At 34.7% G+C, this 14,449-nt stretch overlaps 1 protein-coding gene across 1 annotated transcript in view; it reads right to left on the bottom strand.

The window, feature by feature from the left end:
• Nucleotides 1-14,449, bottom strand: part of LOC133336544 (high affinity cGMP-specific 3',5'-cyclic phosphodiesterase 9A) — an 87,155-nt gene that overhangs the window by 26,180 nt on the left and 46,526 nt on the right. The window contains exon 2 of the mRNA XM_061544827.1: nt 6,816-7,141. Coding sequence (XP_061400811.1) covers nt 6,816-7,141 — 326 coding nt within the window. The remainder of the gene's footprint in view (nt 1-6,815; nt 7,142-14,449) is intronic.

Genomic DNA, 14,449 nt, shown 5'->3' with positions numbered 1-14,449 from the left:
TTGTAGGGGTCTAATTTAGGCCTAGGTCTCTACAGACAAGCGGAACGATTCATAGTCGAGCTGAAGGCTTAGAGAGTCCATGTACATAAATTAGTTGAAGGTTCAGTGAGTCTCTATAGATGAGCTGAAGGTTCAGGGAGTCTCAATATATGGGTTCAAGACTCAGAGAGTCTATATAGACTAGTTAAAGAGTCAGCGAGTCTATATAGACGATCGGAAGTCTCATATAATCTCTATAGACGAGCTGAAGGCTAAAGGAGTATCTATGGACGAACCAATGGCTTAGCGAGTCTCTATAGACGAGCTAAATGCCCAAAGAGTATCTATAGAGCTGAAGGCTCCGGTAGTCTCTATGGACTATATGGAGGTCCAGGGAGTCCCTATAGACTAGCTGGATGCTCAGAAAGTCTCTATAAATGAACTGAAGGCTCATAGAGCCTTTACAGACGACTTTAAAGCACAGGGAGTCTCTGCAGACGAGCTGAAGTCTCAAGGAGTCTTTATAGACGAACTAAAGGCTCAATGAGTTTCTATAGAATATTTAGAGGCTAACGGAATCTTTAAATCTAATAACAGGATATACAAATCTAATGAAAGGATATACAAATATACAAGAAAAGGGATATAATAATGAGTATTTATTGGGATATTTGAATACGAAATAAATTTTGTAGGGGTCTAAATTAGGCCTAGGTTTTTAAAAATATTTTTTAGGGACCTTATGAGGCGTGTTTGGACCTTTAAAAGTTTTGTATTTTTATACCCTCCACCATAGTATGGAGGGTATATTAATCTTGTTTTTCCGTTTGTAACTGATCGAAATAATCATTTCCGACCCTATAAAGCGTATATATTCTTGATCAGTATAAAATTCTATGACAATATAGCCATGTGCGTCTGCATAGAGTCGTCTTTTGTCTGCAGGCAGGTCAAGTTCGAAGATGGGCTTTATCGGTCCACGTCCTTATATGGGAGCTATGCCTAGCTCCTATATAAGGGTACCCCCCCCCCATTTACTGTATTTTGAGGTTCTTGAACGCGTTTTTCCACCGAATTCGCTGAAATTTTCTACATTGGGTTCTTATTGGGTACTAAATGTCTCCACAAGAAAATTATGAATATAGGTCCATTTTTTTTGGATAGCCCCCATATAAGGGTACCCCCAATTTTCGGTAATTTGCGGGTTCTTGAACGAATTTGCTGCAACGCTTTTTCACTTGTTTAAAAATAGGTTTGGAAAATTCTGAAAAATACCCTCAAAAATTTAATTTATTTTAAATTTTCTCTTTATTAATCCCATAACTGTATTTCGTTTATTATCAATCAAATTGTCATGCAAAGAAAAAAAAAATGGTTGTTGTCATTTACTTATGCATGTGTATGGAGACATGCTGTCAAAAAGGTGTACTGTCATCTCAAAATAAAGTGTGGTTATTCAATTTTTTTTTTGTCTTTCGTTCGTTCGTTTTTTAACGTTGCAATAAAAGGGAAATGCCAACGAACAAAAAAATGCAAGAAATTATATTGACATTACAAAGGAAATTCCATAAATTCTAAACGAAAGATGAAACGTTGTTATTTCGTTTTTTTCTTTTTTTGTTTCTGTTGCTGTAGCTTTTACTCATTTCCTTTGTAGTCCAGTCACCCACTTACGTTTTACAATGCAATCATAAGGATTTTTTTTCCAAAACCCCCCTCAAAACCTCCTGCACACTATTTTGCAGGGCATTAAGGAATCTAGCTAACCCACCCAGTTTGGGGCCACTTTAAAGCTAGCACATCTACAACTACTACTATTGAGCTCAAGCACTTGGCCAAAGCTATTTTTAAAAGAAATGTTCATGTAAAAATAGTTACATTTGCCTTTGGCCCACCCTCCCCCTCTCCACTCCACTCTTTGCCATTCCCTTTCAGTAGTTTCTTTTTGTCATCACCATTATCCAAGTCATGTACTCGGTGTATTTTTTTGGCATCTTCTTTAGTTTGATGCTAACGTTTTACTGCAGCACTAGAAACCTGAAAACAGGGTGGAGAAGGAGGAAGAAGCTGATGCAACGATTACACTCAGCTAGAATATTACACAACATCATAATCTTTTGTTCACGCCGTCTGTCCTTTTGAAAAAAAGGGCTTTTTTAAGTACCCCGACGTCGTCGTCTCCTTGTCCGGTCCTAAGATACCAAAAAACGATTTTGACCCAGTTCTCTGTCTTTGGCGGGGTGTAGTACAGGGACAGGGTATCTGGTATAATGGCATCGCAACATGACTATGCTAGGAAAACGGCAAAAGCCTAAGAAGCTTAAGTAAAAAATTGTAAAACAAAAGATACAAATTGTATACAATTGTTATAGTGGACGATGACACTGGAAGAAATTTCGGGGAGAAGATAATTTTTCTGGGTTTTCGGCAAATAGGTAACAGGTCTAGGGATTGTCAATATATAAAAAACTAAGGATTTTAAATTCAATGATGGAAAAATTGAAAATTTGTAAATTTATCATTGTTAGTCAAACGCTGCATACTTTTAGGGGCCTGGACATGCTCTAGGCTTGAATGCTTTTAAATATATTTAAAATGTTTTTGCAAAATAGTCTGGCTTAATCCCAGTTTGTTGTTTTTATAAAAAACAACTATTTATTAGTGGGGAATATATTTAAAATATTTTTTCAAAGGATGTATCGAAGGCGAGAATTTCCTCGAAAATATTTTTCTAAGGAGTGGATTTTTTTTTAAATATTTTTCCAAGGACCTTTCTAAGACGTGGATTTTTTAAAAATATATTTTAAGAACCTATCAGGGCCTTTGAAAGGCGTGGATTTTTAAAACCATATTTTTAAAGAACCTATCAAAGGCGTGGATTTGTTTAAAAAAATATTTTTCAAGGCGTGGATTTGTTTAAAAAATATTTTTCAAAGCGTGGATTTGTTTAAAAAAATAGTTTTCAAGGCGTGGATTTGTTTAAACAAATATTTTCTAAGGCGTGGATTTTTTACCACCCAAGGCGTGGATTTAAAAAAAAAATATTTTTCAAGTCGTGGATTTTTACCACCCAAGGCGTAGATTTTTTACTATCCAAGGCGAGGATTATTATATTATTGTTAGACGTATTGAGCTGCAGCGACTACATGGTCATGTTGTGAGAATGGATGAAGATGCTCCAGCCCAGAGGGCATATAATAGCGAACCAGCTGATGATTCACGCAGAACGGGGAAGTCCAAGAATAAGATGGAAAGGCCAATTGGAAGAAAACATTGCCGAATATGGTCTTTCAAATTGGAAAAACTGCCCAAAAGATCGACGCGCCTGGAAATCTTTTTTAAGCTCGGCATATGGAACGAAAGTTCCGGCACAAGCCAGCTAAGTAAGTATGGGTACGTAGTAACTAAAGCCTAATTGTATTATTTTGATCAACCTTATTTATCTTTTTGTCTGTCCCATTAATGTCATATCCAATCATATTTAAGGCTAATTTTATTTCATATTTTCGGAATTTTTGTTTCGTTTCAATGACATTTAAATGGACTAAAGTGTCATCTCTTTTTCGAGAACAAAAATGACAATGGGGGGTAGCTAACGACCATCCCTGACACACGTAATGCCACTGGCAGTACTTAGAAATGTCGAATGCAAACTAACTACGAAGATGGCGAAACTATTACAGGACACTGCAGTGGTTGCTGTAGAAACAGAATTTCAGGCAGAGGAAAACTTGAGCCAAAACACAAACTTTGGAAAATGACTTTTTCTTAACTGGGAAAATAAACATTGGAATACTTTAAGGATATAAATATCAAGAGAGAGAGAGAGAGAGGAACTCCTTTTAACTTCCTGCGGGACAAATAAATATTTTTTGAAGGAGGGCAGGGTGTGGAGAAAAAAATGTTGGCCATAAATATTATGTTTGAAATTTAAGGGTATTCCATGTTGTAAATTTCCCCTACTTAGAACAACACGAATAGACTGACAGACCAGTTCAAATTCTTTTTAGTTTCCAATCTTTCCAATAAGAAATGAAGAATTTCGTTAAAAATTTACCAAAAATTGTCAAAAATGTATCTGCTCTGACTCTTTCCACCCTCCCTGAGAAAAAAAAACAACAATTTCATCAATAAAATATTGACTTGACTTATTTTCTTTTATTTGCCATTTGACACTTGCGTCACTTTTAACAAGTTTTCCTTGTTGGTTTTTTGTTGTTGTTGGAAGGAGAAAGAGAAAAAAACAACAATTTTGTGAAATTCTTGCAGAACTTTTGTTATTGGTTTCCAATAAAACTATGAAGAACAACACTAAAACGAAAACAAGTTTTGAGGAAAAAAAAATAACTGTCGTTATGGCAGGAGAATAGATGGAATAAGGACACCTGAAAAAAGAAATCCGGAAATGGAAAATAAGAAGGGGAGAAAATATTTTTTCAAGAAAAATGGACAAAGATTTTTTTAAAAATATTTTTTGAAGTAGAAAAATTGGGGTGAATTTTTTTATTTTTTTTTCTTTTGACTAGCGGTCGTAACACATTTCGAAATTCATGTTTGGAATGTAAAATTATTAATTGAACTGATTAAAGACGTTGTGACACTAGCAAGGGATTATGACAAGAAAAAAGTGGTAAACAATATTTAATATTTTTATGGATTTCCAAATAAAAGAACCCAGTATTAACGTTTCAAAATAATATCATAATGTCATGTTTTCTCCATGGATTCAAAACCACCCAACAACCACAACAATAATTCCTCATAAAAATGTTCATTTTAATCATTTACGACAATGTTTTACACACCGTACCTTTGTTTTATCACCCGATAAATACAGCTCGTGTTTTGTTTTTTCTCTGTTTTTTTTTTCTTTAGAGGATAAACAGCCGGTTCATAGACCTAAGCTTGCTTTTAGCATAATAACATCTTCCGACCCGGCCTCCACAAATAACGTGGGCTTTCATTCATTTCTTTGGAAATGATTTTTATCGGAGTTTTTGGCAAACAAAAAAATGACACGTGTCAAACCATAGAGGCAACCAAATATGTACATTGTCTTGTTTTCCTTTTAGTTTGCCTTCTTGGGTGGGGGTCGGGGGGTGTAGGAGCAGCCTTTAAATAATCAATTCACAATGATATAATTGTTAACACACAATGGTTAATATATTGAATTTGTAATTAATTTAATTACAAATTAAATTGAACCTAAAAATGATTTGAGTAATGCAGCAGACTTCTACAATTGCTTTGATTTAAGTACCCATGGGTGTATGATTTATGTCGCTACTTATACGCACCCACGGAACACAAATTTCAAATTGTTATTGAAATTGTAAATGAAATCAGCTAAGAGTTCAGAGGATTTCAATTACTAATAATAGTTACACGTGTTGACAGTTAAATAGGATAAAAAAAGTTGAGATTTCAGAGTCTCAGAATTGTTTCTAAAGAAAAAGGTGAAGGCATGAACGTTTTATGTTTTTTTCAATAGACAAAAGAAAACGCCTGAGGGTCTCGGAATTTATTATATTGAAAAAGTGAAGTCCTGAGGACTTCAAAGTTTTTCTATAGCAAAAAGATGAAGACTTTGGGGGTGTCAGAACTGTTTCTACCGAAAAAAGTAGAGACCTAAGGGTCTCAGAATTGTTTCTCTAGAAAAAAGTAGAGACCTAAGGGTCTCAGAATTGTTTCTCTAGAAAAAAGTAGAGACCTAAGGGTCTCAGAATTTTTTCTATAGAAAAAAGTAGAGACCTAAGGGTCTCAGATTTTTTTCTCGCCTTAAGATTCTACATGCAAACATATTTTTAAAAAATCCACGCCTTAGGATTCTACACGAAAACATATTTTTAAAAAATCCACGCTAAGGATTCTACATGAAAACATATTTTTTAAAAAACCCACGCCTTAGGATACCAGGCATACAGAACAACTTGAAAAAATATTTTTCAAGTTGCCTACGCCTTTAGGACCACTTGAAAAAAATATTTAAAAAAAATCCCCGCCTACTTGAAAAAAATATTTAAAAAATCCAAAAGAAATTTATCCTGAACATAAAAACAAAATTCTCTAGGTGTACCCTAGGCCGTATGAATTATGACATTACTTATATGCCAGCCTCATGGTGTACTTCTTGGCGTATGACTTTTGTCATTACTTATACGTAAATCTTCGAACAAACAAATATTACTAATTTTAGAACCCTCGACCCATTGCGGTGTGCTTTGTAATTGATTGAATTTCATTTTATTATTTTCTTGCTTCCAAAATAAATCTGCCTTTTACGATCTGCCTTTAAAAAGAAGGGAATTAAATTACAAACTTCATCTGTTATACAAAAAAGAAAAACTGGCAAATGTTAATTTCCAATTCAACAATCAATAAGGATTTATTGGGTGGCATTTTAAGGATTCCACAGAGAGAGAAAAAAGACAGCCTAAATCAAATTAGAATCTAAGCTATTGAAATATAACCACGACACATCAAATATAATTTGAAATGACAGCCGAACGAAGTTCAATTTGCATGGCAATTCACTACAATAGGAGGCTCATCGGATTGTTCATCTTTTTTTATGTAAGTTCGGAAGAGAAGGAATTCCATTAGCAGGACAAAATAGAGGTATGGTCGAACAAATGATAAGGGTTTTCTGCCCTACTGCACAATGGCCATGTAACGAAATAATGTAGTTCCTTTTTTTCAAATATACAACAAAATTTGATTGGTTTGACTTTTCAAACAAAAGGGGTTTGTTGGGGTGGAGAGGTGAGGTTTGACACATATGTATATGGGATAGGAATAGGGGTTTCCTTTTTTCTCTTTTCTTTTGTTTTGCTTACCATCTGGGCCACACAAAAACAATGCCGGAAATTGTGAAACGGCACCTCATTGTAGTGTTTGTACACCTCGTATAGCCACTCCCGCAATGTGTCCAACGGTATATTGAATTTCTCAATAAATCCCAGTTCTATAAACATGGTCTGCATCAAATGAATGATATCGGCATCGCTCCACTCGTACGAATCGAAGGCCGGCAAACGCAATGCGTTGCGCACCTCTTCCGAGAAGGTGGTATCGCATATTTCCAGGAAACGTTTTTTCACCTCTTGATGTTTGGGCAAGCTACTTTTGCGGCATTGGGGACCCATGGGACGCTTGGAAAGACCTGAAATCGAAAGAGAGACGAAAAGGAAATTATATTTTGTTGATCTATTGTTTGGAAGAGTTTCACTAATTTCTAGGCCTTACAACAAAAAAGGGGAAAATCAAACTGAAAAAGGCAATAAATCACAAACAAAAAAGAAAGATTTACACTTAACCTAATATCCTAATATCCAGCCAAACAGGATGTTGTTGTTGTGCATGATATTCTAGCCCCAACTGGAAAACCGGAAATATGGAGGCCAATTGGAAACGGAAATTAAATTTAAATGCAATTCTGGCTGGCTACAAACATTAGTTATGGTTATTCTTTTTGCCATTTTTGCTCTCACTACTGACTGACAGGACATGATGTTTACCATTTGTTGGCAGGCAATGTTTTTTTCTCTGGTGCAAAAAAATAAAATCGAGAATTCAAATTCAATTTTCCACCAAAAGGCAAAATTACCGCTAAACACAAAGGCTAACACTGATTGAATTTTTCCCTCTCTCTCGCCACATTCAATGCCTCTAGACCGAAAACAAATGTCTGGCTTCGGAAAATTCCTCTGCCTGCCCCGAACGTCATTCACAAATGCAAAAAAAAAAAAAAACGGAAAATCTAGAAAAATAATTAAATCAATGATGGCATTGCTCAACAATAAACCAACTGTAATGGTGAATGGCAGGCTGGCAGCAAAAGCTGAAATGTTCGCCATAGTACATCAATGGCAACAAGGAGATGTAGGATATGGAAAAAATACACACAGCCAGCCAGTCATCCATCCTTGCCATGACAGCATGGTAATTAGAAGGACTTCTCTCACTACCCCAATTAGAATACATATATAGAACAATTTTTGTTGTTGTGCGGATTCCCTACACAGATGGAGGGTATGCTGAGGTTGATTAGGAAATTCAAGAAAAAAAATATTTCTATAACAACAAAAAACTCCTTCATTGGGTACTTAGATACATTTATAAAAAATCCACGCCTTAGGTACTACTTGAAAAAAATATTTTTAAAAAATCCACACCTTAGGTACTACTTGAAAAAAATATTTTTAAAAACTCCACGCCTTAGGTACTACTTGAAAAAAATATTTTTAAAAAATCCACGCCTTAGGTACTACTTGAAAAAAATATTTTTGAAAAATCCACGCCTTAGGTACTACTTGAAAAAAATATTTTTGAAAAATCCACGCCTTAGGTACTACTTGAAAAAAATATTTTTAAAAAATCCACGCCCAGGGTACCACTAGAAAAATTATTTTTAAAAAATCCACGCCCAGGGTACCACTAGAAAAATTATTTTTAAAAAATCCACGCCTTAGGTACTACTTGAAAAAAATATTTTTAAAAAATCCACGCCTTAGGTATTTTTTTAAGTCCAAGATTATGTTAGGCCCTTCGTTTTTAAAATTCGCCTATTTCTCTCTTCTCCTTTTATCCTCTTTTATTCTTCCATTTTCTTGCTGCTACTTAAGGTGATTGCTCTCATGGTTTCATTCTAGGAAAATGTTTTCCCAACTGCAATAGAATTCACTTTGAATTTAATATGGTAATTGAGAAAATGGGTGGCAGAAAGAGAATAAAGAAACTAAAGAGAGGGTAGCGGGCACAAGAAGGTCATCATCTCTCCCTTGGCCATTAGTTTAGCAAGTTTTTTACTTTATTTTATTGTCAGGGTAATAGTTTATCAAAGGGAAAGGAACATGACTGTTTTCCTTCTTTTCCTCTCACCTTGTTCTCTCTTCCCTCTCTCCTCCCCATGCATTTGATTGCAGCTGTTACAGTTAAATGTTGATGATGCAAGTCATTACCTTAAAACCCAGATTAAACAAAAAATAAATGCTTTGCTGTTACAGCCAAGCATCTAACTTGTCCAAGAAGAGGAGATTTTTTTGTTCTGTCTTAGCAAAGGATCATAGAAAATAATCCTTAAACAGGGTTTATTTTTTTTATAAAACAATGTTCTTTTTGGTTGTGATTATTAAAGACTTGAAGAAAAAGCTTTAAAAATGATTAAATTTGAAAATATTAAATTGTGGTACCTTTGGGCGTATGGCTTTTGTCAATACTTATACGCACATATGGTAACGATATGTTTTGGAGGAGAAATACTGAAGCTGGGTGCTTGTAGATTGATATGTTGGGTCCTAGATATGTTTTAATTTTTAAAATGATTAAATTCGAAAATATTTAATTGTGGTACCCTTGGGCGTATGATAGATGACAATACTTATACGCAAATATGGTAATGATCTGTTTTAGGGGAAAATATTGCAGCTGGGTGCTTGTAGTTTGGTATTTTGAATTTTACATATACATAATTTTCCCTGGGAAATCTTAAAACTATATAATTAAGAAAATTTTTAATTTAAGGCAGAAAAATTGTCAAAAAATCCAAAAACGAGAGAACAATATTCTTGTTTGAAAAAAAAAAATTGTCTTTAGGCTTATCTGATTACTATGAAGATTTAGTTAGCTGCCTGATCGTATGAGAATTGTATATGGGAGCTATAATCAAATTTATATAGTGCGGTAGTGTATCAATGAGAATATTTATTTCTCCTTGGTGGCGTATGAGTAGTGTCACTACGTATACGCACCTTTTTTTTTCAATTTAGTATTAATTCCCACACTTTATTCTATACTTTTTCGTTTGCCTTCTCGTGGTGAAAAAAATTAAGGGATCTAAAATTATGTTCGCCACATTAAATAGTTCGTTGACGTTTCAAAGAAAATATTTTATTGCCCTCTGTGGCGTATGAATAGCGTCAATACGTATACGCACCCTTTTCCTATTTAAGTTATGCCAATATTAATTCCCACACCTAATTATTTGCCTCTTCACAATCTAAAACCCCTAAAAGAATACTTAAATTCCATGGAAATAATTTATATTCTCATTTCCAGCTAAATACCAACCAATGTGCACGCCTGGAGGCCCAGACATATGTTGCTTCTTTATGCATAGCCCAAAGTTAGTTATTCCGCTTTTCTTTCAATTTAAAAATCAAATATCAAAAGCCTATGGCAATTTAAGGCTCATAAATCTTGCTGCGAAGTTTTTCGAATAAAAAAAAACGAAACGAAACATTTTAAATTTTCTCTTCACTTCCATTTACGCTTCATTGCTTTCGTTAACACTCATCGAAAAAAAGAAAAAACAGAATGAATCCAGCAAATTTATTTTTTATTTCACATTGGTATGAATGCCTCCCATTTCGTCTTCTCCGGCTTGCCTTTTGGATTGAAAGTTCGTGGAGGTTTTCTGGAGGAGTCATACATTTCTGGAATTCTAATAATTTTAATGAAATTTTTCTACTGATAACGCCATCATCAGCAGCGACAGCAGCGCATCATCATTTCACAGTGGCACATGATGGTATTTTGTCATGTGTCTTTCAGATTGTCTATATATAAATGGGGGTCCCCTCCAGCACTCATTCGTTCATTTATCTTCAGGAAGGAAACAAATTCCTTGTGTTTTACTGAGGCTAATCCAAAGACGGCACCTTGAGTGCCAAAATAAAAAGTAACTGTTACCGGTGTTTTTTGTGGGTGTTATCTTTTTGTTTTCAGTTTACAAATCGCAGTCAATTGGAAGATTTTTGTTTTATTTTTGAAAGTGTGTGGAGGGTGTTAGACTTCCGCTGATGTTTCATCCTTTATCCAAAAGAAGACAAACAGAAAAAAAAACGTAACGCACACACTCTCACAGCCACATAAAAAGACCCCAATCTTTATGCGCCACTGCACATACAAATATAGCGTAGAAGGAAAAAAAATTGACAAGCTATGAGAAGAAGAAGAAAAATACCAGAAAATTGAAAAACGTTGTGAGGTAAAAATGAAAAAGGAACTGATTTTTTTATTTTAAAATGGAGTTTTGTTTGGCCAAGGCGAATTCGAAACACTTTTCCCTAAAGCACAGAATTTAAAATATGTATGCGTATGAGTAACGTCACAAGTCATTCGCCTGAGGGTATAACTATTAAAAAATAAGGACCGAATTTCTAATTGGGGTGCCAGATTTACTGCATACATAAATACAGCTTAGAGGAAAGACAAAAATTTGAGGAGCCTAGTAATGAATCCCTTTGAGCTCAATCGGACGCCATCGACTCCAAATTTTATTCACTTTTTTGTATCTTGTACTGCATATTTCAAGAAAAAAAGTTTTCCACCTAGTATCATAAATCATATGCAAGGGCCAAGAGAGTTAACTAAGCTATTCGACATGAAAATAAATTTAGAGGCTAAATTTTGAATAATCGACTACGGGAGCATATGGTTAATGTCATAAGTTCCCAAGTTTACCTATTTCATTCGATCTAGCCTGGAGGCTATATCACTGGGCATCCAAATACGACCATGGGAGCGTATGATTATTGTCATAACTCATACGCACTGAATTCCAAAGCTGAAAATATTTTTTTAGAACTTTGGGTGCGTATGAGTAGTGACATAAATCATACGCAAGGGACCACCCGCTTCAATAAATTTATTTGACTGTAAATTTAAATATGGATGGTACTGTTTGAATATTCATATGATTATAGACTATAAATCCCAAGTTCTACCCCACATAGTTGATAAAGCCTCGCGGCAAAATTATAAAAATTTGAATATAATCGAATTAATATCAGGGAGGACGGGGTATTGTCATAACTCATACGCAATGAATTCCAAAGCTGTTAATACGTTATCTGGATCTGATTATTCAAAGAAATAACTAGTCTATCTGTGGGTCCAACTTGTAACCTATACAAAATTATTTAAGAGTAGAGGTCAAAATTCTAAAGATTTTACTGCGTTACGTATGATCAACTTTATAATCAATAATTCTTAATGAGGGATTATGGAGCGTATGATCAACGACAACACTGATACGCAATGAGAGCCGTCGCACTACTCATTGGGTCTGAAAATGTATATTTTTCAAGAAATTATAAACGGAAAGAGTTTTTTAATACCACTTTTCCCATAAAGTAGCTTCGACATAAAAAAAGGATACCTGATTGTTTGATCTGGTTAAGGTAGAAGAATCAGCTTCAAAATCCCATAATGGGTGCGTATAAGAATTGTCGTCACTCTTACGCAATGTAAATTGAGATTATTATGTCAAGAACTTAAAAACTAAACCTCAGGTTACAGCTATGGAAAATATCGCTCAAAAAAGCAAATGATGAGCGACTGTGGGTGCATATGATCCACGTCAACACTCATACGCAATGAGAGATACATTTATTATAAATAAAAATAAATTTCTCCGAATATGACATATTGCAAGACTGTTCTATGAAACCCTATTTGCCCTGTTGTAGCTCCGCCAAGGAAAAATATCCACCTAGCGTTCATTTGCTGAGGGGCAAAAACAACTTTTCATACCTCAAAACCTCGTTGTTATTTTCGAGGTGTGTTCACGGTTTGTTGTTTTTGTTGATGCTGTTACTTTTCGGTTGGAGCACCATCATCACCACCACAATAACAAAGCGGTGGAACCAAAACCAGTAGCATACCAACCAAACAAAAAAGACCTCCACAGAAAATGAACTTAAATTGATTGTTGTGTTCCTGGCAGGTGTCTAACCAAAAACGAACCAAAGCGTTGGTGCCCTCGATGTGGCCAAGGATGAGCATAAGGTTCAGAGTAGCGACGCAAAGGAAATGGCAAATTTAAGGCAACAAGGATTTCACGCACACACACATAAGATTGATGGAAGGGTATTTAAGCAAAAGGGGGGAAGAAAGTAACAGACAGAGGAAAAAATGGGAGTATGTAAAGAGAGCTTAACATGTTTCTTTGGATTTGATGAATGTGTGTATGGACTTGTGTGCGTGTATATGTGTGTTTTTGATGTTAAAAACAAAAAATTGAAAAACACAAACTCTGTTGTGGTATAAACACTTGTATTGAATTTAACAGTTTACACCAAAGGTGCTGTTAAGCAGTAGCAGCTTGCCAGGGAGAAGGAGTCAAACTTTAATTCTCCCTCTCCAAACTGCAGTCATGTCCACGGTGGTCTCTCCACAGTTGTGCTGCTGAGGGATTGTTGCGTTTTTCTCGTTACTGGGTTTATGGTTTCGCTATACTATTTTTTAATAATGTGGCTTTGATTACTGTGCAACCAAGCAATCTGCACTCGCATAGAGAACTATATCTACTAGCAAAATGTGTGTGTGTGTGCGTTTTCCGAACTTTGTTCATTATGCAAAATTAATGATGCATTACTTTGGCGTATTTAGCTGCCAGCCAGTTAACCATAATTATGGTCGACCAAATATATTTTTCTGTTTTCTGAAAAACAAAAAAATATTTAAATTGTTTTGAAAACAAGCAAAACGCACACAGAAAATCCCCTGTTTTGCCAAATATTTAACTTGGGCTTAACGAAAAAAAAAAGTTTTCTATTTGATTTGTTTGTTGTTAGGGCGATTAAGCTGAAACAGCTGAAAGTTATATTTTTATTTTAAAATTCACTGAAAAGTTCATTGAATTTAAAGTTGTTTAAGCTGGAGAAAAAACATTTATGTCATGGTCGGTCGCTCTCCATCTCTTTCTCTTCAGACAAATACATTTTTGAGTAGATCGAAAAAAAGGGAAAGTTTTGAAGGTTAAATGGTAAAACAAGATGTTAAAAAAATCTTTGAACTTTGGACTACAAACAAAAAAGGGAATTTCTTCTGGAGGGCATCGGTGCGTATAAGTGATGATGCTACTCATACGCATAGGTGATTCGATATAAAAAGGGGGAAAGGGTATGAGCTAGTTAAAAATAATAGGATTTGATTTTTACGAAATTGCAATGAAATTCAAACATAAATACTTATTGCGGAATATCGTAATTCATATGGGAAAATTATAAGTTTATGTAAACAAATATATATCATCATAAAAAATATTCATGTCTAAACGTTGAACTTTAATATATATCTGTAAATTTCGTAGAGGATATGATTCCAGTGAATTCACAGAAAGAAATTTATAGACAGAATGAGTCGAACGGTTCGTTTAAAAGTCTGAAAAAATGGTTCAATAAATTATTTAATGATGCTTGGATGCGTATGACTGCTGACAGTACTTATACGCAATACAATATATCCCAAAAATATGTGGGAGCATATGAAGATATATTCGGGTGCTAAAAATTCAATAGTGGATCCATAACCGAATTTATTTTTCAAGAAATTAATATTTGTTCTCTATGTGTCCAAATGCGGCAATGGGATCGTATGAGTATTGTAATAACTCATACACAATGTACTCCAAAGATGCAAAATATTTTATTGGGTATTTGGGTGCGTATGAGTAGTGACATAAATC

The sequence above is a fragment of the Musca vetustissima genome, unplaced genomic scaffold, assembly GCF_032173495.1.
Source record: "Musca vetustissima isolate MV318-11 ecotype Yass unplaced genomic scaffold, APGP_CSIRO_Mvet_v1 utg1129, whole genome shotgun sequence".
Taxonomy (NCBI): domain Eukaryota; kingdom Metazoa; phylum Arthropoda; class Insecta; order Diptera; family Muscidae; genus Musca; species Musca vetustissima.
The sequence above is the reverse complement of the archived record's forward strand: the minus strand, read 5'-3'. Positions and strand labels throughout refer to the sequence as shown.